At 47.0% G+C, this 26,829-nt stretch overlaps 12 protein-coding genes across 12 annotated transcripts; 7 read left to right on the top strand and 5 right to left on the bottom strand.

The window, feature by feature from the left end:
* Positions 1-376: 376 nt before the first annotated feature.
* LY89DRAFT_773875 (uncharacterized protein) lies at positions 377-999 on the top strand (the record flags this gene model as incomplete). The annotated part of the gene is made up of 2 exons (XM_018221949.1): positions 377-935; positions 992-999. The coding sequence occupies 2 exons, from the start codon at positions 377-379 to the stop codon at positions 997-999; spliced, it is 567 nt and encodes a 188-aa protein (XP_018073780.1).
* A 420-nt stretch (positions 1,000-1,419) lies between these two features.
* LY89DRAFT_667379 (uncharacterized protein) lies at positions 1,420-5,547 on the bottom strand (the record flags this gene model as incomplete). Its single annotated transcript, XM_018212972.1, has 6 exons — positions 1,420-1,504; positions 1,628-2,011; positions 2,065-2,284; positions 2,510-3,166; positions 3,239-4,021; positions 4,068-5,547. The coding sequence occupies 6 exons, from the start codon at positions 5,545-5,547 to the stop codon at positions 1,420-1,422; spliced, it is 3,609 nt and encodes a 1,202-aa protein (XP_018073779.1).
* A 466-nt stretch (positions 5,548-6,013) lies between these two features.
* Positions 6,014-7,583, top strand: LY89DRAFT_683266 (uncharacterized protein). Its single transcript, XM_018214670.1, has 3 exons — positions 6,014-6,145; positions 6,203-6,453; positions 6,557-7,583. The coding sequence occupies exons 1-3, from the start codon at positions 6,138-6,140 to the stop codon at positions 7,528-7,530; spliced, it is 1,233 nt and encodes a 410-aa protein (XP_018073778.1). The 5' UTR covers positions 6,014-6,137; the 3' UTR covers positions 7,531-7,583.
* A 1,031-nt stretch (positions 7,584-8,614) lies between these two features.
* On the top strand, positions 8,615-9,497 carry LY89DRAFT_642471 (uncharacterized protein). The gene is made up of 3 exons (XM_018211752.1): positions 8,615-8,837; positions 8,891-9,096; positions 9,156-9,497. Exons 1-3 carry the CDS (start codon positions 8,668-8,670, stop codon positions 9,395-9,397), a joined length of 618 nt encoding a protein of 205 aa, XP_018073777.1. The 5' UTR covers positions 8,615-8,667; the 3' UTR covers positions 9,398-9,497.
* A 1,321-nt stretch (positions 9,498-10,818) lies between these two features.
* On the bottom strand, positions 10,819-12,974 carry LY89DRAFT_773861 (GDPD-domain-containing protein). The gene is made up of 8 exons (XM_018221948.1): positions 12,338-12,974; positions 12,229-12,287; positions 12,134-12,175; positions 12,080-12,083; positions 11,936-12,018; positions 11,586-11,877; positions 11,105-11,508; positions 10,819-11,031 (listed from the first exon to the last, which is right to left on the bottom strand). Exons 1-8 carry the CDS (start codon positions 12,768-12,770, stop codon positions 10,942-10,944), a joined length of 1,407 nt encoding a protein of 468 aa, XP_018073776.1. The 5' UTR covers positions 12,771-12,974; the 3' UTR covers positions 10,819-10,941.
* Positions 12,975-14,760: 1,786 nt separating this feature from the next.
* On the top strand, positions 14,761-16,737 carry LY89DRAFT_780362 (ankyrin; the record flags this gene model as incomplete). The annotated part of the gene is made up of 4 exons (XM_018222374.1): positions 14,761-14,936; positions 14,987-15,356; positions 15,409-15,479; positions 15,534-16,737. 4 exons carry the CDS (start codon positions 14,761-14,763, stop codon positions 16,735-16,737), a joined length of 1,821 nt encoding a protein of 606 aa, XP_018073775.1.
* Positions 16,738-17,852: 1,115 nt separating this feature from the next.
* Positions 17,853-18,765, top strand: LY89DRAFT_716930 (uncharacterized protein; the record flags this gene model as incomplete). Its single annotated transcript, XM_018218302.1, has 4 exons — positions 17,853-18,109; positions 18,159-18,200; positions 18,311-18,460; positions 18,517-18,765. The coding sequence occupies exons 1-4, from the start codon at positions 18,065-18,067 to the stop codon at positions 18,763-18,765; spliced, it is 486 nt and encodes a 161-aa protein (XP_018073774.1). The 5' UTR covers positions 17,853-18,064.
* Positions 18,766-19,208: 443 nt separating this feature from the next.
* Positions 19,209-20,739, top strand: LY89DRAFT_683263 (putative zeaxanthin epoxidase, chloroplastic). Its single transcript, XM_018214669.1, has one exon. The coding sequence runs from the start codon at positions 19,354-19,356 to the stop codon at positions 20,566-20,568; it is 1,215 nt and encodes a 404-aa protein (XP_018073773.1). The 5' UTR covers positions 19,209-19,353; the 3' UTR covers positions 20,569-20,739.
* Positions 20,740-21,239: 500 nt separating this feature from the next.
* LY89DRAFT_683262 (uncharacterized protein) lies at positions 21,240-21,799 on the bottom strand (the record flags this gene model as incomplete). The annotated part of the gene is made up of 1 exon (XM_018214668.1): positions 21,240-21,799. A coding segment is annotated over one exon (557 nt), but the record flags the coding sequence as incomplete, so codon positions are not given.
* A 93-nt stretch (positions 21,800-21,892) lies between these two features.
* LY89DRAFT_642465 (uncharacterized protein) lies at positions 21,893-23,950 on the bottom strand (the record flags this gene model as incomplete). Its single annotated transcript, XM_018211751.1, has 6 exons — positions 21,893-22,090; positions 22,136-22,630; positions 22,677-22,711; positions 22,772-23,039; positions 23,087-23,583; positions 23,635-23,950. Coding segments are annotated over 6 exons (1,809 nt in total), but the record flags the coding sequence as incomplete, so codon positions are not given.
* Positions 23,951-24,083: 133 nt separating this feature from the next.
* Positions 24,084-24,922, top strand: LY89DRAFT_490184 (uncharacterized protein). The gene has a single exon (XM_018207892.1). The coding sequence runs from the start codon at positions 24,311-24,313 to the stop codon at positions 24,740-24,742; it is 432 nt and encodes a 143-aa protein (XP_018073770.1). The 5' UTR covers positions 24,084-24,310; the 3' UTR covers positions 24,743-24,922.
* LY89DRAFT_683261 (MFS general substrate transporter) lies at positions 24,611-26,673 on the bottom strand. Its single transcript, XM_018214667.1, has 2 exons — positions 25,888-26,673; positions 24,611-25,836 (listed from the first exon to the last, which is right to left on the bottom strand). Exons 1-2 carry the CDS (start codon positions 26,475-26,477, stop codon positions 24,753-24,755), a joined length of 1,674 nt encoding a protein of 557 aa, XP_018073769.1. The 5' UTR covers positions 26,478-26,673; the 3' UTR covers positions 24,611-24,752.
* Between the last annotated feature and the right edge of the window lie 156 nt (positions 26,674-26,829).

The raw sequence follows: 26,829 nt of genomic DNA, 5'->3' as shown, positions 1-26,829 counted from the left end.
GAAGACGGCAACTCTGCTCACGGCCACAAGACTACTAGCAATATTTGTGCTACTTGGCGTACTTCTATGGGTATTACTCTATTCCCCCATCCTACAGTTAGCCCTGATATGAATCCTATTGAGAAGTGCTGGAGGAGAATAAAACAAGCTCTCTATAGGCGCCTAAGGCAGCCAACAACTGAGGTTCAAATGGTTGTAGTAGTATTAGAAGAATGGGACAAAATTCCTCAGGAATGGATCAATGGGCTTATTGAGCAGCAGGACTTCTGGGTACACGACTTAATTAAGCGATGTGGCTGGTCTACAGCTAATTAATTAATAAAATTCATGATTCTGATGCCCTGAACGCACGGACTTTTGTCCCTATGTTCGTAACATGGTGAACAAAAATGAACGCCCGGACGTGTCAACAGGCCAAGGCGGCAATTACACAATTGCAACTGATCCACCAAAAGTTTGGGTTCCATTGGAGTTTGATGACAACATCTCAAAGGCCCATCAATTTGTTGAAGACGTCAAGGAGAAACTCGATAACGTCAGCGCGTTAGAAGATCCCGGTCTCACTGTTATTGACAACAACTCCAGCGAGCAAGATGTCATCAAACTGTTCAACCTCTTTATCATGTACCCGGTCGAGATTGCTCTGCTGCAGATTGAACTACCAGAGCATTTCAAGCTGAAAATCCGCTGCGAGGTGCATCCTGACAAGGGGCGTGCAGTTCGCGTAGATATAATTCTCGAAGCTTGCAGCACCTCGAGCTCCCTAGGTATCAAGACCCTCGCCATCATGGAGATGAAGAATTTCGGTGTCATTACGGACGAGATGGGCCGCATCATGGATTGCTGCAGCTTCCTGGGCTGTCTGAGCTCTCAGGACGTCATGTGCTTTCTGGGCTCGATCTTTCGCATTGATGAGCAGGCTGGCCAACCAGTCAGTCAGTTAGTTATCAGTCGAGCTAATTCTTCAACTAATAGACTAATCAAAATAAAGGCATCTAACTAATCGACTATCAATCACTTATAAGTAACTAATAAGTGAAGAAACGTAATTTTTAATCACGTTACCTTACCAAAAAATAGCCACCAAACTATGTAATAAATAGAGTATATATTATTAAAAAAACTAGATATATAAAGTGCACAGCACATTAAAAAAGTACACACTGAGGGAGTACACACTAAAAGAGTATACATTGAGAAAATGTATATTAAGATAGTGCACTTGCATGCTTCAAGAGAGCTCATAAGTCTTAGAAAAGGGCTAAGAAATCATAAGATCAATACTAAAAGCCTAACTAAACTCTAACTCAATAAAAAGCATAATTCTTAGTGTTTTAATAAAACTTTTAAATCGGCAGAGTAGTAAATTCAAAGGTCAAAAACATTATAATAAAGTTTTCATCGCTTTTTTTTAACCAATCAAAGAGTCTTTTTTTGCCTACCCGCCCTTGAAACCACCCCAAAAAGCCTCAAAACCACCTCAAAAATGACTCCAAAATCGAATCTGTAAACTTATCAGTTACTGCCAGTTGGACTTTTAGATCATTGATAGACTGAGACGATTCAAGATGTCTAAACTAATTCACTTTAACTGCTCACTTATCAGTCAGTTGACTAGTCGACTGACTGGTTGGCCAGCCTGTTGATGAGGTCCTGCTTCTTCTGTGCGATAATTGCTATGCGCTCGTTTCGGATACGTTCATCCTTGACACTCTGCACAAGCTTTCGGATATCCTCGTCAAGTTTGGCAACAGCTGCTTGATGTTTGCGAGTTTCCTCATCCTGTCTGATTTGCTCCTCGCCTGCTTCCTGTGCTCTTCTCTCTACTTCTTTTCGCTCCTTCTCACAAGCTCTACAACTCTTCGGTTCGTGTTCGTGGCAGCGCCAGGTAGACTTGTGACCTTTGTGGCACTGTTTTTGCTCTAGGGCGAGGCACTTCATTTTCGAGTGATCGACGATTTGATGACAGCTGCTGGGACATTTGTGTTTTCCGCAAGACAGAAGAATACCACTGCAAAGATATGAGCGGTAGCCACGTAAGTGGGGGATGTATCATAAACTTACCAAGGTTCAATGCACCCACCATCTGGACATTGTAGCTCAAAATCTTCGGGAAAAGAAAGTGTAGCTTTTCGATCGGGATGTTTCTCACACTTGATAGGGAAACCATTGTAAATGTGCCCATTTTCTTCTAGTAACTGGAATGCCTTTCGCCACTGCTCCTTTCCTTTCTTAGCGTGCATGAAGGTCTCGGCGTTTCCAACCATAATAAGGGCGTCACGTGCTCTGGAAAGAAGGACGTTCCGGTTCATGCATACAGCCTATGTCCCCTATTTTGTTGCTCCTGGTAAGTGATACAAGCACGATATCACTTTCTTCGCCTTGATAGTTGTCTGTATACACCAACTCTGTCAGTATATGGCCAACACGATAGTGCTTCTAGGTTCGAGACTATCAAGCTTGTCATGAAGGAGACACCATCTCAAGGGTTGGAAGAAACTCAGCATACCTATTGTCGACAATCGAAGTTGAGGCTTCGAGTTCCTCGAGTTCGTATCTCCCAATAAGCCAGCTTTGACCAAATCAAATTTGTCGAGGTCGTTGAGGATTGGGTCATTGTCTCCAGCAAGTTTATCTCGGAGCAGTCTTAATTGTCCAAGGTAAAGCGTCAGTACTACCATTTTTTTCGATCCGTATCCTTGCTGTGCCAAATATCGGACACATTTAAGTATCATCTGTGCCTCGAATTCGTTCTGTTTCGAAGGGGTCCCGCCATCTCTGAGCTCTTTAGATTTCTTCACCTCAACCTCCAGACTGGCATGGTTCACGAACATGACATTGTCAGTGAAACCTCGAAAATCTGGACGGCTCTGCGTCGTTGTCGCATCTCTCAGATCGGGATATGTCAATTCCCGAACCATGCAAGATATTTCTTGTCTCATTCGATGTTGGTGAGTAAGAGTTACATGAGGAAATCCACGAAGTATAAGCCTTTCGAAAAGCGATCGATTCAAGTCGAAGCCATCTCCCTGCACCACACTCAAAGGGTAAGAACATTTAGGTCGAAGTAGCTTATGATCTCCGATCAGGATCAATTGCTGCGTTCGTGGGCCAAGTGATGTCAGAATGTGCGACTCTAGGATCTCGCCAGCTTCTTCGACGAGGACTAGAAAATGTGAGTAGTCATCTTCCAAGATGTACGGACCACTTGCTGAGACAAGTGAGAAGAGTAACTTACTGATGCCTGGAGATGCTGCTTGAATGGCTGAGAAATGAGAGGCAGCTCCGTTTGTGGTACAACCTATGATGCGTTTCCTCTTGATGACATCTGCATCTCTTTCGGCAAGAATGCGACTCAGCTCTGCTTGGTCTGAATTAAATGCTCGACCACTTTCGTAGATGGAATGGATTATATCGCTGAGAATTGCCTGGCGCCATCTCTTCATGCAAAAATCTCGAGTTGTGGATATCATAGCCCATATTGGCAAGCTCCCCTCAACTTGTACTTTGTTTTTGAAGATACCTTCATCCGTTTGATTCCTGATCCATCGATCGAGCAGATAGAAACTATCCACCTTTTTACCACGTTTGCCAACACGTGTCATGTTGTCTTCGCTTTCGTCTGGTACAGCGAAAGCCTCAAAGAAGGGGAGGTCTTCCGACGCAAATTCGAGATATTCCATGATCTGTTTCTTGGTGATGTTCGCAGATTCATAGGTTTTGAATGCCTCTCGCAATCGCTTCTCGTGTTGAGCTAGTCTGAGCTTCAATCGGTCGGTCTCTGCCCATTGGGTAGGAGTTAGCTTGCCAGGTGGCTGGAATCTGAGCCTCAGTGGGTTGGTTCGGTGTGTGCCTTTTGATCCCAGTCGAACGATGTCTGTGTCCGGGATCCCTACTTTCATGAGGTCCTCGAGAAACTGGTCCAATGCATGGTTGGTAAAGCACATGACCAGACTGACAGCATCGGTGGCATCGAAGAGAACTTTGCCAGCTAGAGCGCCCAGGAAAGTTTTGCCGGTTCCTGGTCATGTTAGCACCAGTCCTAGACACACTCTTGTGGAGATTACCTGGAGGCCCCTGAACTAGACTGACACGCTGGGAGAGACAAGAACAAAGAGACGCTACCTGTGACTCATCTAGGATCACCTTTTTGGCAATTCCCAGGAGTCGTCCCACATCCTTGCCAGCTGAGGCTTCCAGACCCTTCAAGATTCTTGATGGTTTGAGTGGAGAAGTCGCAATTGCATCTCCAGATTGCCAAGTGACGACTTCTTCCTCGAGGGGCAGATCGGCTATTGCCTGCAGTCGTCGAAGGAATGGTTCAAAGGCAAATATTGCCGAGTCCAGTTGAATAAGTTTGATATTGGATGCGCCTATGGCCTTGAAAAGAGTAGAAGAAAGTGTCGAGTCATCCGTGAACTGTACGACGATTGATGACGGTTGTTTCACCAGCTGATGGACATCGCGCGAGATCGTAGGAAAGGCGGCTATTTCATCGTCAATCATGATACAGCACATATTCCCGTGGCGAAGGATGTGTTGATCATTCTTTAGGTAATCAGTCATTTTACCTGGAGCCAGTTTCCGTAACTGTGGCAATAGCTCGTCCCATTCGAGCCGCAGACCCCATGGCTGGATGAATTTTTCTCCAGTATTCGCCTGTATACCACGTACCCTGAGTTTGTCGATTACCATTCCTTTATGGTGACCATGCTTGAGCCCACCTAGTATCTTCAACTCATCTTGTATCACTCCAACCATGTCTTCTCGCAGAAGTCTAAACTGATTGTCTACGTGCATGGTGCTGCGAGACAAAATGTTTTCTGGATCTTCGAGGAATTCTGCTGTGCGAAAAAAAGCACGCTCTTGCGACAAGAGTTCGTCTGCCGTTGGCATGATGGAGATCTTTCTGTAATCAACATGGTCGTTGTCGTGCCTGCCTCCTGGCTGAGCGTCAGCGCCAACTAGATTCTTAGTAGGATCTTGTGGTAGCGTATGCTTGATTTTGTGACCGATGTTTCGTACGTTGCCGTCTGAGCAAGTCAATATCATGTCTAGGACGTCTGGCATTCTGGCGAGCTGCGGAGGAAGTGAAGCCCAATCTCCAGGAAGAGATATTAGCTGGAAAAGTAACCAGGCGTAGGATTTGAATGCATCAATGTCCAAAGCCCCTTCTCGGAAGGCTTTCGTGTATGCATCCCAGAAAAATGGAGGCTCAACAACATTACACAGCACCTTTGACAAAACAGAGCCTGAGCCAATCGTTCTTAGGGACTCCTCCTGGAGATATTGAAGGAGCATTGATCCATGGCTGTTAAGGAACGAGACAGAATTGTCAAATCGAAGGGATACTTGAATGGCATTGAGACCAGAGCCACCGGATAGAATTTCAGATACACATGCTGCGGGATCAGGCTGGAGGCAAAGAGCTTCGATAAAAAGTCGGCCATGGTGGGCTGTGGTGACTGTCTTTCGGCCATAGATGACATCGTTGAAGAATTTAGATAGACGAGAAGTACGCAGCTCGTCTGTACCTGGAGTTGGCATGGTTTGTGACCTCAGCCATGGCGAATCGGAGAGTACAGGAATCAAGTGGATGTTTCAGAATCTGGCTGCTAGCTTCAGATAAGCAAATATGCAACTCAGGATGAATGACGGAAGCAAAGATGGGTATTTTCCAAGAAGACTCGGGGAAATCTTACCCATATATCTATAAATCGTTGAAAGATCTCGAACATAGCAGCCGGCAGTCTTTATGAACAAGAAGAATCTAGAACCTGATCGTCTCATAAGATAGAGAGTCTATCGAGACAGAGGCTTTTGATAATATCATGTAGAGGAGTTTGGAGAAGCTGCTGGAAATATGATCCGTTTGCTGGCTCTCAGCCTCAGGCGCACTTTGACTTCAGCAGACGTCGTGGTCCCGAAAGACTCACTGACCCCCGGATCGTGGCTACCTGCATCGTATAAAACGATAGCCTTGGTCGAGGACGGAGAGGTGCAGAGGTGCAGGTCGTTATTGGGTTGTATGTCACTGGATCCCGCATGCAAGATGACAAAAGAAGAACGACCAAGGCATTTGAGCCCCCAATAAGATAAGAGAGACCGCATGCTCGTTGGAATGCCTGCCCAGACTCATGATATGGTATGCTGAGTTTACTTGACTTGCACTAAGTTGAGTGAAATTAAGATGGCTTCACAGGACTTTCTTCGTGGCAATAGCGGGGGTCACTGGCGCCAGAACAAGAGGAGTATGGCGCGGTTGTTCACACGCGTCGCGCAACTCTACGCCTCGGTCGCAACCACGAGCCAACGAACCTTTCGGACCTCAAGTTGATACTTTCAGCGTCCAAGCTCTGCTCGTTGAAGAAGAGAGCCCAGAGATTGAAGATGTCAGATACGTGGGATCTTATAACTGGTTGGATGATAAAGCTCCTGTTATCCTAGTGCCAGGTATGTCTATTTCACATCCCGTCAACGCATATCATCACTGTCTAGCCATGCTATGCTTTGCATCTTCTCGAGTTACAATTTATACTAACTACAAATGGACCAGGCTCACCACCAGCATGGACACCACTCGCAGAAGATGTCAAACTTGACCGCGACAGCGTACCGGTATACAGAGACATCAACGCTGCACGATATCCCAAATGCCCCATGGAACCTGCGGTCCGCTCGGTGTTAGAAATGCAATCACACTCCGAGCTGCCATCTGTTGATGTATTTGGTTGCGGAAATACTTTGGGAAGCCTGCTGCGATGTGCTCGCTCTCAAGCAACGCCCTTTCGATTCGACGTTGTGTTCATGGTTCGCAGAGGGGATAGTCCGACTGAAAAGATCACAGATCTTCAAGGATATGGTCAAAATTTTCCAGCGGCTTATACGACTTGGGATGCGGACGTACGAGGCTCCTGCTCTCACCAGCGAGTAATAAGCTATACCCTGGGCGGCATGCGATTTTTCGTTCGCTCTGAGACAGACGGGTACGTCAGGACATCATCCCAAACGCTTACCCTGTCGACCTCGACTGCCTCTTCCTTGGAAGCTCCCAGTGTAGTATCCACCGAAGATGTTCTTGGCAGCATGAGCGTAGATACTCGTCAATTGCAAGAAGGGTCGTTATTAGAGGTTCGCCAGCAAGGTATTCCCATTGCACAAGAGCACATATTCGATATCAAGACAAAAAGTCGTTGGTATAAAGAATATGGCATGGAAGGTATCCTTCCGCGGTTTTGGGTCAACCAGACTCCAAACTTTCTGTTGGCATACCACCAGGCTGGGCTCTTCTCCGAGCCGGAAGTGGCTCCGATTCTGGACGATGTCAAGCTCTGGGAAAAGAAGAACTCTAGCCACCTGGCCCGTTACCACGCTCTCGTCAAGCGCATTGTAGACGTTGTCAGAGACTCGGATGGTCAGCAGTTTGAGATCAGTTGGGAAGGACAAGGCCCTCTACTGATCACCAAGCAAATTGCGGCGGGAAGATTGGCACTTCCGACAGACCTATTAACACTGTGGGCGGCATTGTGATTAGGACCTTACGTTCTTCTCTCCAATCCATTTACCAATCGCATTTGTACCAGATATTGCAATTTCTTGGTTTTGATCTCGATTCCATTTATAGAAATCGTCCCAAGTGCACGATCTTCTGATGGAGCATGCCGAGAAAGTATCTCGGCTGATATTCGAAAGAGCGGTTTCTAGCCCGAGACACCCCGCATTATCCAATAGAATTTCCCCGGATTCTCGTTCGACCGTGGCGAGCTTGGCAGTCTAGGCGAGCGACACATTTACTTATTCAGCCTCAATTACTTCATCTAAAGTACACAACAAGAATGCTATTTTTATACCTATATAGATGAATCAATTCTGCAATTGAAAAACTTTAATATCGGTCGAACCCGAGGTACAATTAGGCCGACGACGTCAGACGCATGCTACAACATGCCTGCATAGCTCCTGACTTTCTTGCCGTTTTGGGGTTTGGTAGGTTGAACCCTTGTTGATCAGTTCCTTCTTCAGTCTGTCAAGATAAGCTTAATTCATAATTGTTAGAAAGCAAAAACTCTTGGCCTCCTTATTCCTGTGCACATATCTTGTCCAGAGTCCAGAGGTAATCTTTACCATCGTACTGAGAGTCAGCTCTCAGGTTCTGGTATGCATATTTGTTCATCTACGAATCCACGAACAGCATCCAACCGTCTCGTGAGGGGCGATCTATAAATACCTCGAGAGAATAGAGAAGCCAATATCTAGATCGATGCTACACGCCACGTTCGGGGACCCTTGGTTAAAAACAAGCTTTCTTGACGGCAAGGAGATCCGATCTTGTGACTGGTGACCATGAAGCTCTTTACTTCTCAAGTTCTCGACCCGTACCAGGCAACGCCACAGGCATTTCAGCTAGGTCTAGTCACCTCCTTCTGTGATCTTTAGGCTGGTGCTGCACATCATTGGGCAAGTGCCTATATTGATGCGGGGCAGACACTCAGCTCATTTTGAACGCCATGAAAATATCACCTCACATCGCAACACATGCTCAATCTCCAGACGGTATATAGTCAAGGGTGGGACCCTTAAAGATGGCTTGCTATTACACACCAAAGCACATCTACACATTCTCAAGCATCCAGAACAAGAATTATAATCTCCACCTTCACAATCAATATGTTCTCAGCCCTCTTGACTCTTGCTCTGGCTGTTGCAGCACTTGCAGCACCAGCACCTACCTCTCCTGCGCCACCTGCAGGCCAAGTTTCTATCAAAAGCATCACGTATGGAGGCACTGGATGTCCCCAAGGCTCAGTCGGCTCCTTCATCTCAGATGATAAGCAGACGTACGTATCCCGCCCTGCTCAGCTAAGACTCTTCACTAATCATGGTCTTGCAGCTTCACCCTCATCTTCGACAACTACGTCGCCTCAATCGGCCCTGGAGTGGCCGTCACCGAGAACCGCAAGAACTGCCAAATTAATCTCGACCTCTCCTACCCGTCCGGCTTCCAATACAGCGTCTTCAACACCGTATATCGTGGATATGTCGGCATTGACGCTGGTGTAACTGCTCGCCAACAATCCACATTCTACTTCTCTGGCCGTGAGTCCTTCCCCTCCCCCGTAATCTTCGCCACATCCTTGACTAACCCAACACCCCAGAATCCGCACAATGCAGCACAGGCACCAACTTCAGCGGCCCCAAATCCGGCGACTACTCCGTAACCGATTCCCTTCCCCTCACATCCGTAGTCTGGTCCCCGTGCGGCGCTTCCACGGCCTTGAACATCAACTCTCAGGTTAGACTTGCTAGTACGAGCACCTCTGGCACTGGACAAATCACGGATGATTCTGTGGATGGGAAGATCACGTTCGTTGTTGGTGTGCAGTGGCAGACGTGCTAGTCTGGCGTGCAATAGGGGGCGGAAGGGGGTTTTACTTCGTGGCTGAGATTTGATTCGAGGCTCCTCTTTTAGGGATTAGGTTGATGGACGAGGTGGGCTCTTGTGCATAGTTGATTGTGTTTGCATATTGCATAGTTATGAAAAAGCTTCGCTTGGCGAATTCGCCCATCTTTTTCTTGTTGTTGGCTCGTTGTTGATGTTCCTGAATATGTGGAGAACTCAGCTCTGTAGTTGAAGCCTTCTGGGTTAATTCGATGACTTGCTCTCGCATCATTCCCTCGGCGTCGCCGTTCCCCTCCTTGACTATGGTCGTTGACACTTCAAGATTGTCGGGTATGTTGACTTCATTTCCTTCTAACTTGGATGGCCGATCAAACGTTTCAAGGTGTATTTCTTTCTTGCCCTACAGCATGCCGTCTTTACCCACGCTCGAGTAGCAAGCTACTATTAGGCTAGCTGTTCAAAGTCTACCAAAGCAAACCTGTTGTTGACAAATGACGATGTGCGTTGGAAAGGAAACTCGCTATCGAGCACCACCAAATGATTGCCAAATAGATTGCTAATTGAAGGCGAGAAGGTGTTGCGAGTGTTCGGGCTTGAAATGTTTAGCTCTTGCTGGACTCGGGAAGACATTGTTGCACTGGTGTTTCAAGTGATAGGATATAGAGGCCGACATCTGTTCTTTCTTGTCGTCCTTCTTCTGTATCTATTGTTCTAAGAATGAAGAGTACTGTCTTGATATTACCTGTCCTGAGTGCCTCCGTCACATTTTGTCAAAACCTCTTGCGCGACCAAGAGAAGTACATTTATAGGATCCTGGGTGACACGGTCAACAAGGGCCAACTAGCGGGATTACGTCCCTTGCGTCGTCAGTATACCAAATGAGAAAACGTTCACCCAGTCTTCTCACACAGCTAGCATATGCGGCACTATAACGGTCAGGACAAGCCGACGCTGCGGGCGTAGTTCTACACTGGGGAAATATCGAGTGACACGACTTGTTTACTTCGACAATGTGATGTTTATTCTTCAGCTTACAGCGAACTGGGTTCGGCGGGACACCAATTAAGCCGGAACTTTGATAGGACAAGAACTAAAAATACCATTGAGTATAAAGTTTGAGAGAAAGAAGAGTCCCGCCTGGCGATGACTTCGTCAAGCCCTACAAATCAGGCAGCCAATAAAGCATATGAAAATTCGACTTTCTTCAATGCGACTATTTTGGCATCAGATACTGCATAAACTCAGCAGATTGTTATTAGCCTTTGCTTGCGTGTTCCACGTTAATTCTTAGAGACGCTACCAACTCCAAGTGATCTGCGCTTGACCGTCGCGCCACTGACCCCGTTCTAATCATGAAGTGTTATATAATTTACGATAGAGAAAGGCGATAAACGCTGAAGTAAGTGGTGCAAGCGTTACCAGGACACGTGCCCAAACTTATTAGAAGGTGAGAAGTAAGCCGATCGCATTTCTATTTGCTGAATACCTATTCCACACACGAAGGGGGGGAAATAGTAACTCTGATTCGTCTAGCTGAGACTCTAACCGCTATCTTCGAGTGTAGCAATAATTTTTGCGGCCATACTGATTTTGTTCACGATCAAAATATCCACCCCTGCTTCAGCTTGTATCTGGATTTATACACAAAAATCAGCAACGAGGTCGTTGCGACTGTCTCTGAAATTCGCAGAGTCGTCAACATACCTTTACGCCCTCTGGTTCATCATTCATAGCCCCATAGCTTGCACACACCAGCCCCCTCTGTTTGACGAATCCCACTAGCTTTGGCGCAAAAATCAGAGGTTGGCTAGCAAGCGCCAAACCATCGATATTCCAAGCTTTTGCAAAATGAATACCTTCTTGAAGATTCTTAGCACGGATATCGCTCGGTTGCCAATTGCCGGAATCGTTGCCGAAGACTATGGGCCAGCGAGCTTGCTTGAGAGAGAGGAGGATGCAGATTTCGGGACTGAAGCAGCAGAGGAAGATAGAGCGTGTTGAGATGTGCTTTGCAAGGCAGAGTAGAATGGAATCAACGAAGAAGTTAGCTTCGATGAAGTAAGGGTCCATTTTCCAATCATCTTCCGCTTCGGAGAGCATGGGATATTCTGTGTAGGCTATGTTAGATAACAGATGCGCAGAATTAATATAATAGAGAGTAGAGAATTAGAGAAAGGACACTTGCTGATTTCGATATCCATTGCTATAGTATCTGGAAGGGTGGTCAAGAGTTCTTCGAGTGTTATAAATGCTTCGTGAATGAAGGCACCCCTGGTGTTAGCTTGGTACCCTCTGGTACTAAAGTCAAAAGTGTGTTTAACTCTGGCCATAAATGCCTCGGTCAGGGCGTTGTCGCAAGCATTCAGAGAGCGAGTGCGTGTTTTTCTTCTCATAGGTGTTTTGAAGCATTCTGTCTCCACTATCGCAGGGGGCGCGTTCAAGGATTGATCGGACTGCTCGACACTGATGCGCATAAACTAAAGCCGTCAGGGCATCCTGCGAAAAGTAGGCATGGAGATAAAAGGTCAAACTTGCCTGTTCGTAGGTAAGAGTATGCATTGGAGAATCTACCCCCGTTTCGCATACCAAGAAGTCATGGTAGATTACAGGCATGTGATCTTTTGTCAATTGCACTCTGTTAGCGAAGTCCCCCTTGATGCTCCACACCCACAACCTTACCAAGCTATAATGTCTCGTTAGTGGGGCTATCGCTGTTCAGGTGCTGCAACTTACCTCAACGTAGGAAGTCCCCAATTGCACTGCTGACAAGAATGACTGGGTTGTCATTAGTTTCTTAGTTCACGACATAGAAAGTCGTCCGTGCTGACCTGTATTGTGTTTTCCCCCACCTGTAGGTTTTTTGCCGCTAACATATTTTGGCCCTGTCCTCGAGACTCATTAGCTATTTGAAGATATACATTTTTAGAGGTAGGCTACCGCGATGTCCAACGACTTTAGTGGGGCAGTTCTCGGACCATAAGTCACTTATGGAAATCGGCGGCGTGTCTGGTAGAGCAAGCGGATGTGATACGATGAAGCTGAAAGTCACTGCCCCGAGATATTCCGATGTGGTATTTGATACGATGGGAATGGTAAAATGCCGATGGAGACTTTCTCTTTTCATGCCAAAAGCTTGCTTGAGACTTGCGAGGAGAGCCATACCACAACCGATGACTTCACGGCCATTGTTGGCATCTGGATTGGTGCGGAAGAGTTCGAATGCTAACTTGGCGTTGCTGGGGTCTTGGGTGGAGAAGATCCAAGGAATGTTTGTTGTATCTTCTAACAGGGGCAGGCGGACAATATAGCTTGGTTCTTCTGTATCGAGGACTGAGAATCCGAGAGAAAACATAGACTCAGGATACAACATAGAAGAACTCTGAGCTAGATGCGGCGTTAGTTAGAGTATAGGCGTGGTATTATATAGGTTCAAAGAGCCTATATTTAGCACAATGTGACTCTGGGTTGTGGAAATCGTACGACGAGGTTGTCCTCCAGCTGGGAACTTCCGTTTCGCAAGAGCCTGAACTGGGAACATGATGTTTGCCGCATATGAATGAGGAGAGTTGCTTTCTGCCAGCCAAAGACTCTTCACAAGTAGAATAGGTCCCCTGTAGCTGGCGTGGTCGATTGCCATCCAGTCAGAGGAATCACTATGTCTCAAATTCGCTCCTGACATGATAAGAAGCTCTGCTACATTCGAAAAACCCTCCGTACATGCGATGATGAGCGGTGTCCAATTTTTGTTTCTCTCGCAGCTGTCGACAAGGGCATTGTGGTCGAGCAGAAGCTTAGCTAACCGTTCGTTGCCAAATCGGGCGGCAATATACAGCGGTGTCTCCCCTAACTCATCACGACAGTCAACGTCAACGGATGTATTCAAGAGGAGCTGGACTGCCTCTGCCAAGTTCAACCTGACAGCCACTATCAAGACCTTGGCTAAGATTGCGTTGAAGGTTTGTGCGTGCGTGGTGTCTTGTGTCTCATATAGACTTCTGTGCGAATCAACTAGGACTTTCGTAACATCAACATTGCCTGTGACCACTGCGAGGTGCAACGGTGTGTTTGATTCATCATCTGCAAGTAAGATTGTTGACAGGGCTTCTGGCCCGGGGCATGATGTCAAGATCATCCTGCAGACTTCCGCCAAGCCATATTCGCAGGCGTAGTGAAGAGGCAGTCGTCCAAAGGAATCTTTCTGGCTTAGAAAGTGGCGATTTTTGGCTGGCAGGCGGTGGACGAAGAAACTGAAGATAGAGACGGACTTCGCATAATCAAAGTCGCACTGAGACTGCTGACCTTTCCTTGTGTGGCCACGTCCAAGCTCGACAACTAAGTTGTGAAGACAGTGCTGGACGACTTCGGTTGTATCCCAATGACTTGATCGCAATAACAGGAGGTCAATACATGACTCAGAGAAGCATCGAATTGAGCACTGAAGCATGATCAGAAGGAAGGCACTGGGTGAGAAAGCTGGGTCTGATTCGCAGGCACTGTCAATCAGAGCACCAAAATCCAGAGCATTGTCATGTTCAATTGCGTGGAAGATTATATGTGGCGAGATGGAAGGACAAAGCCTCATCGATCGAGTGCAGAACATGTCTTCAATTGACAACACGCTACCTGATTGTTGAAATAACACGACGGCGCCAATAATGCCATTCAGCCTCTCTAAGTCCTTTACACATCGCGACTGGGTTGTAAACTCGAGTCTGCATAAGTATGCCTTGGCATCAAACGCAAGCTGTGTGCCCTCGGCGCCGCGAATGCCTATCTTTCGGATGATTTTTAGGAAGGCATCGGTGTTGACTCGTCCGAACCATCGTACCTTGTCGAGGTCGGATGATAGCTCCACAATGGTCAATTTGTAGTGCTGCAGTTCAAATTGATCAAACTCTTCCAGAGCAGACTCTCCTGCGAGTTCCAGCTTCGCCCCATGATACCTGGAATTTGACTTATGATGGAGGGTGGAGTATTTGCTGTTATAGAAGCTATCAACCGCGTCGATTGCGCATGTTAGAAGTGGCATAATTTCTACAATCGCGATCAGAGTCATGGCATGACACCGAATGGAAGATAGCCTTTGACACATCTCTTACCTTGCAGATCATCACATGTTTTGCACAGCCTTTTGAAAGCGCCATAATTCATATACTCGTCTTGTCGAGGGGCTCTTGAAGACAAGACCGCTCAAACCGGTTGCGAACCTACATAAGAATCGATCTGCAGAGTCTTACAGCACGCGACCACCGCTTCGATCCCTCTCCGACAGGACAGGAACACCTCCGAAACGAGACGTGCTGACCAAGCTCTCCTACAATCACGATTGAATCGCACAATCCTTGTCCTTGCAGGAGAACATGGAGCAGATCAAATCACACACGACGCAACTTCTTAACGATCAGGATGCACGACTTGCACCCTATGTCCGCGCTCCTCCGAAGAGCAGACGACCTGCTCGAAATAATACATCCGGTGTGCTGCAGAAGAAGAAGACTGGCCTGCGCACTGAAGGAGTCGCAGTTCGAGTGGCCCAGTATGCTTCGGTTTGCGCATCCAGCTGTTCTTGTGCCTGTCACACACAAGCAAGAGCGGCTACCCTACCTTGTTCAACCGCATGCTGGGCCAACTGTTTGTTGCATATACTGGAGTGCCATATCTCAGCCAGAAGTGCGACTCGGAGGCGTGTAAACGATCGCAGGCCCCACGTATCTACGTTGAATACTGGTTCCCTCTCGGGTTCTGCTGGTCCCAGATACTTCAACTTCAGGTTGGATTTCAATCAAATCTAGGACTGCAATTCAGTCTGAAATCTCTTCGAAGAGTTCCTGATTCGGCGCAATGCGTCCATTACACTATGGATGGTAATATCGAGGGGTTGAAAGACCTTTTCAAGCGGGGTCTAGCTTCTCCACTGGACGTCAGTAGCACTCGTGGTTACACGTTACTCCGAGAAGTGATTTCAGATTTCTCAAGCACAAAATTCTCTCGGAACTGATGGTTTCCAGTGGGCAGTATATGCAAAGCAATACGAGACTGTTAGATTTTTAGCTATTGCAGGTTCCGATCCCGATTATAGGTGATTTCACTCCTCTCGATCAAACATGATGAACAATTTTGATCTAAGACACAGGCCGATAGCCCAGACAGACAACAGCGCTCGCAACAAGGCCTTTGATGCCCTCCTTCAAGGGGCTCTCGACAAAGAATCCGAAGAAAACGTCCGGTGCCTGACAGCCTCAAGCGACTGGGTCGAGGATCAAAACTTCAGCAAGCTGCACAAGATTACTTGCGGAATTCTGCCGCTGGATTTAGAAAAGGAAATCTTGGATGATGTGGCACAGGTTGACATGACCGATGCAATGGGTCGCACCCCGTTGTTATGGGCTGCAGCACGAGGAGATCACACGTCGGTCAAGATTCTTCTTAGTCACAACGCCGATCCCAACATCGTGGACACGTACCTCGCACCTCCAGTGTCGTACGCGGCTGATAGGGGTCACACCCTATGTGTGCGGCTGTTGCTCGAGGCCGGTGCCCTGGCAGAGCCAAAGCTGCCACCTGGAGTGAAATTAGGTAGCCCGCTGAACTGCGCTGCTCGGAACGCTAGGGACCCTGTACTACTCAAGTATTTATTGACCTATGGCGCCGACGTTGATTCGACAGGAGTGGATGGCAATACTGCTCTCATCCATGCTGCTCGTCTTGATAATGTCAGCTTCGCTATCTTACTTCTGGACAATAATGCCAATGTCAATGCAATCTCGATCACCGCTGCTACCCCTCTGACGACTGCAATAACTTATAACAGCCATCGAGTCCTCCAGCTTCTCTTAGATCGATGGGACGAGTACACCGAGTGCCCACGTCTCAAAGGTCCTCACTTGCTCCAGATCACCGCACTATATGCCGACCTGGAGACAGTGAAGATACTCACAGCTACCGATCACGTTAAATTGAATTATGACGACAATTTTACTCTGGGGGACTTTGCGAAACGGTCGGCCAATCGCTTGGATGTGACAGATGAGCTGATCGAGGCATTCGACGACTTGCTTCTTGTTTGCAAGCAGAAGCCACCGGGGAAGCAAAGCACAGAGAACCTAATGGAGGCGGGACTTCTTTCGCGTCCTCCTTCAAAGCTAGCCGTTTTATACGAGACCGAAAAGGAGGCGGCGGACGTTTATGGGCTAGAGAACCCTGTCCCCCGTCTATACAGTGATGATTCGGATGAAGAACTTGTGTATGAAGATGCTGTGGAGGGTTCGGATGGGTTGGATTTGAATGCCCAAGATCTTGATGAGGCAGCAGCATGCTGCCCTCTGGGTTTCACGTAGGAAAGCGACAGGGAGGAAATACTGATGGCCTTTGTGCTTATTGAATGCATGGCTCATGACTCATGACTTTTGGTTTTTAGCAAGGTGTTACGGATCACGTGTGACCAGGAGGAGCTTAGTACTTAGGGAGTATGATGAAGCCCTGGGAGCCTAGGAGGATCTCTTATACTCTCTGACCATTAGTAGAGTCTCACTTTGGTAGTAAGCGTGTTAGAGCATAAGATTCTCGGTTCCGCGCGGTATTTTCGTAAAGGTGGGCAGAAGAGCCAGAATTGATTCCTTTTTCAACGTTATCACGATTTTGATATGTTGAAAGAGACAGTTTTATTCTGGACAACAAGTAATAGTAATATCTAAAAAGTAGATAATATAGAAACTACAACCGATTCTCGAAGGAGCCAGAAAAGGATTTTTTGAACATAATCCAGCTGATTTATTAGCGTGCTTAAGACTCAGGACTCAGCTCAAGTTAGAGTAGTGATTGCTTAGCTCCAAATATTGATGGAAATGGACTTTGGTCAAGTCAAGATTCTGCGCAAAGTATAATCGATATTTGCTAGCAAAAACAACTCAACTGAATCGCCCAGCAATTCGATTAGATATAGTTCTGGTAAAAACAAACAGCGCTAGCTACTATTTTCTTGAGAGAGTCTAAGTCAAAACAGTTCTTAAGCACATCTGTCACTCCTATCTATAATAGCCAGCCAATGTTATCTGGCTGGAATTGAACGATAATTTGATTGAATATAGCTCCGAACAACGCTAATCACTCTTGTTTTAAGACCAAATCACTAAAATAAAAGAGTTATTTAGCAAGTCTATTCCTCTTATAAATAATAGTCAACAAGGATTGTCTGGCTAGAATCGAACGACAATTCAATTGAATAAAGCTCCGAACAACGCTAACCGCTATTGTCTTGAAAGCGAATCACTGAGTCAAAAGAATTCTTTAGCGTCATGTCCGTCTTTCTTATCGATAATATCCAGCGAAGATTCTCCGGCTGGAATCGTACGACAATTCAGTTGAATATAGTTCTCGAGATTTTCTTTCTATATCTGCAACCAACTTCCAACAACACCTCCACCCAATACAACTCTTCGCAACACCAGACTTCCTGAAAATCATAGACCTTCAGTCAAGAACGTACTCTTTGTCAAGCACCGCTCTTCTATCAAGCAAGGCCCTTCTATCAAGCAAGGCCCTTCTATCAAGTCCTCGGTCTTTCTCCAAGCACCACTATCCCTAGCAGGTAACGCTCTCCTACCAAGGACTCGGTCTCTCTTCCAAACGCCACTTCCCTCTACCAAGTCAGCCCTCTCTATCAAGATGTCTTCTGTCTACGTTGCGAAGTACAGAAAGCCCCACAATGTGGTGAGTGACAGCTTTCGCGACTGGCGCAACTTCAACTAATGCGCTATAGATCTTCAACCAAATGGTCTATAAGCAGACTGCTATCCACCCTGTTCGTACCCTCTTGTCTAGATCTTTCTCTCCACACTTATCGGCTATGGAATGCTGGACAGTTCTTCAATTGTTGAAAGGCGGGGTTATAGCTTGCTAACACTTCAACAGCAAGTCCTCATGATCGACGGAAAAGAATATACAACCACAATGGTTGAAGGAGACGTACAAGGTCTTACCGAGGCTGGTATCGAAGCTGGAAAGAGCTACAAGTACATCGTATTCAACTACGACGTTTACGAGAAGACCAAGATTGACCCGGTGTGTATATCTCTGCTTTAGTCGGACCATTGGGCTCATACTGATACTATTAATAGGCCATCACACCAGATCTCCTCAAAGTCGTTGCTATCTGGGAACATGGCGATTATGGTCCCAAGACCAGAGTATATCAACAACCACCCCAACAACCTCCTCCCGCAATGGCCCAGTCGGGCGCTCAGGGACCGTCCGATCATCTTCCCCCGGCACCTTACGGACAATTCCTCTTTGCCAATGCCCCTCCTTCTACGTACCGCAGCCCGTATAATCCTTCTCCGCCTCCGCGTCCAGAATCCGAAGAATAATTTCGCCATATTGGTGACTTTTGGCTGGTAGAAGTCCGTTTCCTGAGACGGGCTATGAAGAGGGCATATTGTACAATACCAGAAACATTGCAGACTTTCAAGAAAATAGTTGATAGCAATACAAGCATTCTCCCTTTTTTCAGAGAATCAATATGAAACTTGTGCATTCAAACGTGATATTTTATTTTCTAGCCTTCCATACTTTCATAGCTATGCATTGTATATATAAAAAGCCAGTGCATTCCGACGTGGAATTAAACATCTTCATTTCAGACTTTTCAGATCCGTATGTTGGGATATATTCTCGAGATGGACCAAAAAAACCCGGACGAAAGTTTAAGCGAATGGCCAAGGCCCCCCTAACTTTTAGCGAGGGGGGCCGGTTATGCGGTGAGGGTAATTAGTGGCGGGTATCACCATGATTTCTAATCGCTTTTGCGGACTTCGGAATACAATTGATTCCATAACATGTGATGAATCATTTATCACAAATAATATTTTTTGGTACACACAGTCATTAAGATAAAGCAAAGTACATCAGACCCTAATTCCCAACAGTTCAAAAACCATTCTCCACTCCGACGCAAGATGGCAACTACCACATACCCCAGAAAACCAATCCTCATCTCAGGCGCCGGTCTCGCGTCTCTTTTACTCGCACAATCCCTCCTCGGCGCCCAAATCCCCTTCCTAATCTTCGAAAAAGACGCATCCCTCTCCTTCCGCGCCCAAGGCTACCGTCTCCGCCTCTCCGCCGAAGGCCTCGACGCGATCGAATCCGTGCTCGGCCCCAAAGATTTCCAGACCTTCTGGGACCGATGCGGGAAAACCGGCGGCGGAGGAGCTACTGCCATAGATGCCAGGACTGGGCTGAAGAAAGAATTTCCGCAGCCGCCTGCTGATGAGAAGCCGACGAATCGGGTGGAGAATTTGTCTTCGAGGGAGGGGAAGATTGTGGGGATTTCGAGGGGCGATATGAGGGCTTTGTTTATGAAGGGGTGTGAGGCGTTTGTGTATTTTTCGCACCAGGTCACGGGGTACGAACTTACGGATTCTGGAGTTAGAGCGGTGTTTGCGGATGGGTCGAAGTCAGTCGAGGGGGAGATGTTGGTTGGTGGCGAGGGCATTTATTCTAAAGTCGCAAAACAGGTTTCTGGAGGGAAACTGAAAGTCTATGATACGGGAGCGAGAGGGATTCATGGACAGGCGCCCAGTACGGCATTCAAGGGGCTGGGCGAGGGGGTTTGGGTTATGAGGGATGAGAGCAATCCGAAGGGTAAGATGTTTGTGATTACGAATGTGAGGCCGGGGGAGATGGATGATCCGGATGTGCAGTTTGGGTGGACATTGGGGTCTCAGCCAGGCGTGATTCAAGTACCGAATGATGATTATTCTTTGGTTGGGAAGCCGGCAGCGGATATTGCGAAGGCATTGACGGCGGAGTGGGATCCGAAGCTTAGGCCTCTGTTTACGGAGATGACGGAGTATGAAGCTGCGTTTTGGAAGATCACTTGCTCAACTCCGAGTGGGGTTCCGGAATGGAAGAATGAACCGCGTGTTACTGTTATTGGAGATGCGGTGCACTCGATGACTCCTGCGGGGGGCATTGGAGCGAATACGGCTATGAGGGATTCGGCGTTGCTGGGAAAACTGTTGGCAGACGCGGGCGGGTATAAAGAGGGGATTACAGAAGCTTATGAAAAGGAGATGAGAATTTACGGTAGTGAAGCTGTGAAGTCAAGTTACGGGATGGCAAAGATGCAATTTGGTGTTGTTATCGATGGGAACTCCAATACGGTATGAAGGGAAAGAGAGGGTAGAAAGAGATATAGATCAATTTTTTCAGTCGTCAAAGAGTTGTCTTGCAGTATGTCATTATATCTAAAGGTATCTTCCCACTCTCATTATCATCAGTGTGCGCCTAAATATGCGCCAAGTACTGTACAGATACCAATTCTAAACATCCCCTTGCCGATCCATTTTGTCTTCATAGATATCTCGATAGTGAGCTAAAAGTCGCTGTACATGTTGGAAATGGCTCATGATATGTCGTTAATTGTGTTTCAAATCATACTGGAAAAGTGGAGTGGTTCATATTTCGCTGAACATGAGTTGAGAGAGATGGCCTAATGGGAGCTTGATGGGACAATATAGGGCTTGGAGGAAGGTTGATGTTTGCGAAAACGAAACACGACTCATCATCCAAAATGGCGCGAGATCCCGAAGACAAAAGCCCACTTTGTCCCCGTATCTTGACGAGTGGTTTGGCGTCGAATTATGAACGGTTTCCATCGAGTTAAGTGGCTCATGTATCCCCAGTGTAGCCTTCGAAGGGACACCACGAATCATCGCGGACCTCAGAATACCCAGCGGGAAGTTTATCTTTCCTGGAGCCGGAGTTCTCTTCGGGTAAGGTGAATCCATTCGGACCTTTGAGTCCAATGTCTACAATGTCTTGTCCACTGACTTGCCCTTCAGCCGTTGCGCCAATGGTTGGAAAAGTCGGTCCACTGATCCATGACTTGAGGTCTAGCCGCTGGGAAGAAGAGCCAGGAAGATTTGAAGTCGTGTTTGTAGGTGGTTGAGTATGAGGAGGTTGAGCACTTTGTCTATCAAGGTCGGCACCAACTACCGCGCCAGTGTTTGACCAAGGGAAGCCTGGTGGAGGTGAAGGGTGACCCGGAGTAGACGATCGGATTGGAACTTGCATTGTGTTCCCACTAGACGATTGGATCGGTTGTGTTCTTCCGCTGAGAATTGAAGCACCTGTTGAAAATTGGCCAAGCCCAGTCTGGTCGAAAAGGTTGTTGGGATTGGCGCTGGGAGTGAGAGACCCGAGTTGCGGAGAGCGATTGTTCGCATCAAAAGCAGATTTCATACCGGAATCCCAAACCGAAGACGGTTCAGATGGCACGTCTGGGCTCTCTCCCGAGTGAGGGCTACTGGTGCTGCCGCCCCTATTCACGACACTGGTGGCAGGGTCAGAGCCTGGTCTGCCTGACAAATAATTCTGAAGGTTTGCGTAGGTCATCGGCATTCCATGACGGTCTGGGAGAATTCCACTGATTGGTAAGCTTGGCATTTCTTGCTCATAGGCTTCGATACTTGGTATTGCCGTAATTTTACCAAGACCTGCTGCCTGCATGTCTAGTTCGACTTGTGCGGTGAAGTGATTTGTGATATTATGCTTCGATCCGATTGACTTCATGGCCGATAACAAGAATTCTAAGTTCGTCATGACACCAGGGTTACGGCTTCCATGTTTCTGATCCTTCACGAACACGCCAGCAGCGACGTATAGGCAAAAGCCAATCCAAGGATGCAACTGAAGAACATTAGCGCTATTGTATAAAAGAGGTGTGCACATTACCAAGCTGTGATCAACATGACAGATGAGACGCATTATGTTAACGATCTCTTCAGCAGCAAGTAGACAGCGTCCACGACTTTGATCCGAAACATTCTTGGCAAGCGAGTGCTTCTCGGCGGTAAGAATAGCTGCCTGATGAAGACAAATGGCGGAAGCATGGATATTCATGTGGAGAAATACCACGTTCATATTCCGAACGTTTGACGGCAGCCTGAGATGATCTGGTAAGAACATGAAGGTATTAGATAACACATTATCCATTTTCCTATGTCGTTTCCAGAATTCTCCATTTACGGGATCCTCGGGATGCTCGTCGGGACCCGACTTGTGAAGATGGAGGAAGTTGTGTCCAAAAAGGGTGGCGGAGAGTATGACTCCAGCAAAAGGACTTAGATTCCGAGCTCCATCAGGGGTAAGTGCTTCTGCAAGAGAGATAGTTGGCTCCACCACGCCTGACTCGAATGCCTCGTCAGAGCAAGGCAGGTTTGTAAAAATCTGCAGCAACTCAGTACAAATAATAGAAAACGACAATGGCACATACCTCATCTTCATGAACTAACATCGGCCAACCAGTCCCTATGAGAGTTAGTATCTCCAATCATGGCAGATCAAACATGTATAACCGGCGAAACATACCTGAACTCGCCCATCGATCACCATAGTAAGCTGCCCAGAAAGTTCGACGTCGTTCTTCAAGCTCAATCCAATCTCGCGGAGGAGGTAAGATTTGCTTGAATTCTCCCCTTTCAATATCTAGTCTGTAAAGCCCAAGCATTTGGGTTAATCGAACCATTCTCCCTGTACTCATCCAAGAACGAGAGAAGTATGTCTTCTTCGCCTCGAAATTAGATATAAGTCCCCAAGTCTGAGCATAATATATTGAAACAAAGCCCTCGCCGTGTCCCTAAATCCAATTAGAACTGGCCAAGGTCTCCCAGCTCAGCTACATACCTTCATCTCAGCATCTTGCAGGTACCTTCGTGATCGTTCATATAACAAATCTTCGTAGCAACGGTATTTATCGGACAGAGATGCTGCCACAGCCCAAATCGCATACCGCAGACAAACAGGAGGACGAAACATAGGCGATTTTGACAGTGACGTATAATAGCGATATTTGTGTATGAAAGGGACCTGTGGATGAAATTTTTCGAAATAGATCTGATGGAGATCATCCATCATTTCTTGAGGAGGAAGAGGTTCCTGCAGACCCAGCTCTAGCAGCTCTTGTGAGAATATATCGCCCATAGGAAGCGAAGGACCTGGCGGTTGGAAATCGAAGCCAGCTGCGTTCAAATCGAAGGTCCCATCCAAAAGCGCATCATCAACCATATCCATATTCATGTCCATTGTCAAATCGTTCCAGTCAGCGTCCATGCTAATGCTGGTTGCGCCTTGGGTCGTAGCTGCCTTGGTCTGCTCGGAGACTAATTGTGTTTCGACCTGAGCTATGTATTGTTAGATTTACTACACGCATAATAGCATTACAAAAGGGCTACCAAGTCTGGCTTCCAATTCCTTCATATTGCGCCTCTTGGAACCTAAGTTCCTCCTCCGCTCTGGATATTCGCAGTCATGTCGCAGCCTATTACAAGTCCCACAAGAGGGCTTGACGCGATCGCATTTGAGCTTCCTTTTCCTACATGATACGCACGATATCGTTTTCTCGATCGGTTTAGTATTCGCATCGTTTGTACTTGAGGGTCCTGCTGGTTCAGCATCCACTGCGCCGCCTCGATGATTTGGTGCTCTTAAGGTGGTGTCGACCTCAGCAGGGGGCCCGTGGTAATCTGGATCATTTTCTCTCGCAGCCATGTCGAGTAAGGTCATGAAAGACGACCAACTCATTGATCAAGCACAAAGGCGTGTTTGAGGACACTGTTGACTTTTCACCATGTGAGAGTGTGAATGTACGTAACGCGTGGTGATAGTCAGCTATATCGACTAGAAATTGCCACTATCGATTGCCGTAGTGGAGCTACAGGTGGCACAGCCTTGTAAGCCTTGCAGCCTTACGGATGTGGCTCCGATGGGTAGACATCAAGGTGTTTGAAGTCATTTTATTAAACATCTGTTGTTTGCTTCGACTCTCTTCTTGTGTCTTTCGCAAGATTTCACTTTTTAATGGTCGCTGTTGTGTTACCAATGTAAAGCCTCGAAAGTCACAGCCCCGAAATGCAGTGTAACGGTCATGTGTTGTACAAAGCAAGCATGCAGAATCGACAGCAAAAGAATGCTTTGATCCTCTTCGCACAAGTGTGCAATCTTCCAGCCCCGTCGACGCTTCTAGCTGTCATCATTCGAGACTTTTATCATTTCCTCGAGATGTTAAATGGGCTAGGAATCATTTTGCGAAGACTGCATAGTGGTGGTGTGATGTCCCTGCAAATCACCTCGAAGCTCCTTCAATCATTTGAATACGAGCACTTGGAGAAGCATCAGATTTGTAGTCAAGTACTAACATTGATTTATATATCTAGGGTTCCCTTTATCTATTATAAAATTCCTCTTTTTTGCGTTGAGTTGAGACATTTCCACAACTTTGGAGTGCGGGGTTTCGTCCCATCCTACTACGATACATTTCACAACCTGAACTCCTTTCGATAAACAAACTTGACTAAATCTTACTCTCCCCTTGTTCAGCCTTATCCCCAGACTTGGCTTGATCTTCAGAGACCTTTTCCCCTTTGATGTTCTTCCACTCCACAGCTAAGGCTCCCAAAATCATGATTGCATTCAATGCAGCAGCCATAATGAAAACTCTGGTCAGTGAATAGCTGTATGCATTTACCACAGTACTCAGCTCACTTTGAGGTACGACTTTGCGCAGATCCGTTGCGCCCGTGTTGACGATGACCTCGGCATCAAGACCTGCAACACCAGATAGGAGATGTACCAGCTTAGTCGAGAAAACATTTTGACTGACGGAAAGAAAGATGGCTCCACCGAGTTGTTGCATGAAGAACATCATTGCCATGCCGATAGCAACGTCAGCACGTGGTAAAACGGTCTGTGGAGCCAAAGTTGAAGTCTGAAATCCGGTAGCAAGGCCGCATCCATAGAGAATCTGGTAGCCAATCCATTTGCCAGAGCTTGAGCTCGGTGTAAGTGTTGATAGTAAACCAGCACCGGTTGCGGAGAACACTGGGGTTATCAACAGAGACGGTACATAGTATCCAGTCTTCTGGGTAATGATAGCATTCGGAATGCTCAAGATTATCATAGATAGTAGTGTTGGTAATGTATCAATACCAGAGTGTATTGCCGAGACTCCTTTCGCGGCTTGGAACCAGGTTGTTAGGTAATACACGATGGAGAACAAGCCTCCAGATAGCAAGAGCATGAACAGCATGGCTCCAGCGACGGAGCGATTCAGAACAACTCGAGTCGGAATCATCGCAGTCTCGGGCGTCAAAACCTCCACGACGATGAAAAGGACGAGTAAGACTCCGAAGGCAACGAAGAGTCCGATGATCTTTGGTGACGACCAAGAGTATGTGGATCCACCCCATTGCAGAGCGAGGATGAGGCACACCATGGATGGAACGAAGAAAAGAATGCCGATAGGGTCAAGCTTCTTGACTATGGCAAGTGCAGTGAGCTTTTCGTGTTTGGGCGATGGGATGTGGAGCAAGAGGACGATTGCAGCGATGGTAAAGCCACCAATAGGTAGGTTGATGTAGAAACACCATCTCCATGTCCTAAGATGCATCAGCAATGAGTAAATAGTAGTACACAAAAAGTCAACTGACAGCTTGTCCGTAAAAGCACCACCTAGCAGAGGTCCGGCCACCGACGCAACACCAAAGGACATTCCGAACAAGGACGTAAAGAGAGGACGTTTGCGCAGGGGAACAATAGGAAGTATGATCATCATGCCGCCCACGAAGATTCCAGCTGACCCCAAACCAGCTATGGCTCGTCCAACGATGAATGCCACCGAGCTGGGGGCGGCACCACAAAGAGCAGAGCCAATCTCGAAGATCACCAGGAAAGCAAGGAAGACCCATTTTGTCGAATAGAGCTGGTATATTCGGCCAGCAATAGGAAATAAACAGGCTGCAGCCAGCATGTAAGCACTTCCATACCAAGCGATATCCTCGATCGAGTTGAACTCGTCTGTGATTTTCGGGATGGCTGTCGCAATAATGGTCCGATCCAGTGCAACAAGAAACGTAGCTAGGTAGTTGCTAATCATAATGATCCAAAACTTGATGGACTTTGGTTGATAGTTCTTCTCGGCATCTTCGTATTCGTCTTCAACTGCTTGAGTTGGAGTCGGTTTTTCTGGCGGGAACTGACGGACGGAGGATTGCTTGGAGGAAGGTCTGGAAGGACTCATAGTTCGTAGCTGAACAAGGCTAACGTGAAGAAAAGAATATACGAATGGAATTCTGAGAAGAAGAAACTCAGTGAAGATTGATTTGTCTCGTCTTACCAGGAACGTGATGCTGCTGTTGCAACTTTGCAGCGGCAGACCCTGATATATATACAGGTCTTATTTTGTCAACGGGAGAGCGTATGTGTGACATGGAAGTGCGTTGACTATAACGGGGAGGCTCAAGGGCCCGAGAGTGAGAGACGAATGGAAGGATTTGAGAAAAGGGAGGTTTTCGGACTCTTACTAAAGTCCCGGGTGGTGTTGAATATTCACGTGATATTAGTCATCACGCTCCCAGGTAACACTCCATGTT

This window comes from Mollisia scopiformis (genome assembly GCF_001500285.1).
Source record: "Mollisia scopiformis unplaced genomic scaffold LY89scaffold_8, whole genome shotgun sequence".
In the NCBI taxonomy this organism is placed as follows: domain Eukaryota; kingdom Fungi; phylum Ascomycota; class Leotiomycetes; order Helotiales; family Mollisiaceae; genus Mollisia; species Mollisia scopiformis.
Note: the sequence above shows the minus strand (reverse complement) of the source record. Positions and strands in the feature narration are given on the sequence as shown.

Excerpts from the sequence above, each read along its gene's own strand:
- LY89DRAFT_683263 (XM_018214669.1), top strand. The coding sequence starts at position 19,354 with ATGGCAACTACCACATACCCCAGAAAACCAATCCTCATCTCAGGCGCC.
- LY89DRAFT_683266 (XM_018214670.1), top strand. Across the intron at positions 6,454-6,556 it reads TCCTGTTATCCTAGTGCCAG|GCTCACCACCAGCATGGACA; the intron begins GTATGTCTATTT and ends CAAATGGACCAG.
- LY89DRAFT_773861 (XM_018221948.1), bottom strand. The coding sequence starts at position 12,770 with ATGTTGTATCCTGAGTCTATGTTTTCTCTCGGATTCTCAGTCCTCGAT. Across the intron at positions 12,288-12,337 it reads TAAAGTCGTTGGACATCGCG|GACAGGGCCAAAATATGTTA; the intron begins GTAGCCTACCTC and ends ATGAGTCTCGAG. Across the intron at positions 12,176-12,228 it reads TGGGGGAAAACACAATACAG|TCATTCTTGTCAGCAGTGCA; the intron begins GTCAGCACGGAC and ends ATGACAACCCAG.
- LY89DRAFT_642471 (XM_018211752.1), top strand. The coding sequence starts at position 8,668 with ATGTTCTCAGCCCTCTTGACTCTTGCTCTGGCTGTTGCAGCACTTGCA. Across the intron at positions 8,838-8,890 it reads ATCTCAGATGATAAGCAGAC|CTTCACCCTCATCTTCGACA; the intron begins GTACGTATCCCG and ends ATGGTCTTGCAG. Across the intron at positions 9,097-9,155 it reads CACATTCTACTTCTCTGGCC|AATCCGCACAATGCAGCACA; the intron begins GTGAGTCCTTCC and ends CCAACACCCCAG.
- LY89DRAFT_683261 (XM_018214667.1), bottom strand. The coding sequence starts at position 26,477 with ATGAGTCCTTCCAGACCTTCCTCCAAGCAATCCTCCGTCCGTCAGTTC. Across the intron at positions 25,837-25,887 it reads GGTGCTTTTACGGACAAGCT|GACATGGAGATGGTGTTTCT; the intron begins GTCAGTTGACTT and ends GATGCATCTTAG.
- LY89DRAFT_490184 (XM_018207892.1), top strand. The coding sequence starts at position 24,311 with ATGCAGTGTAACGGTCATGTGTTGTACAAAGCAAGCATGCAGAATCGA.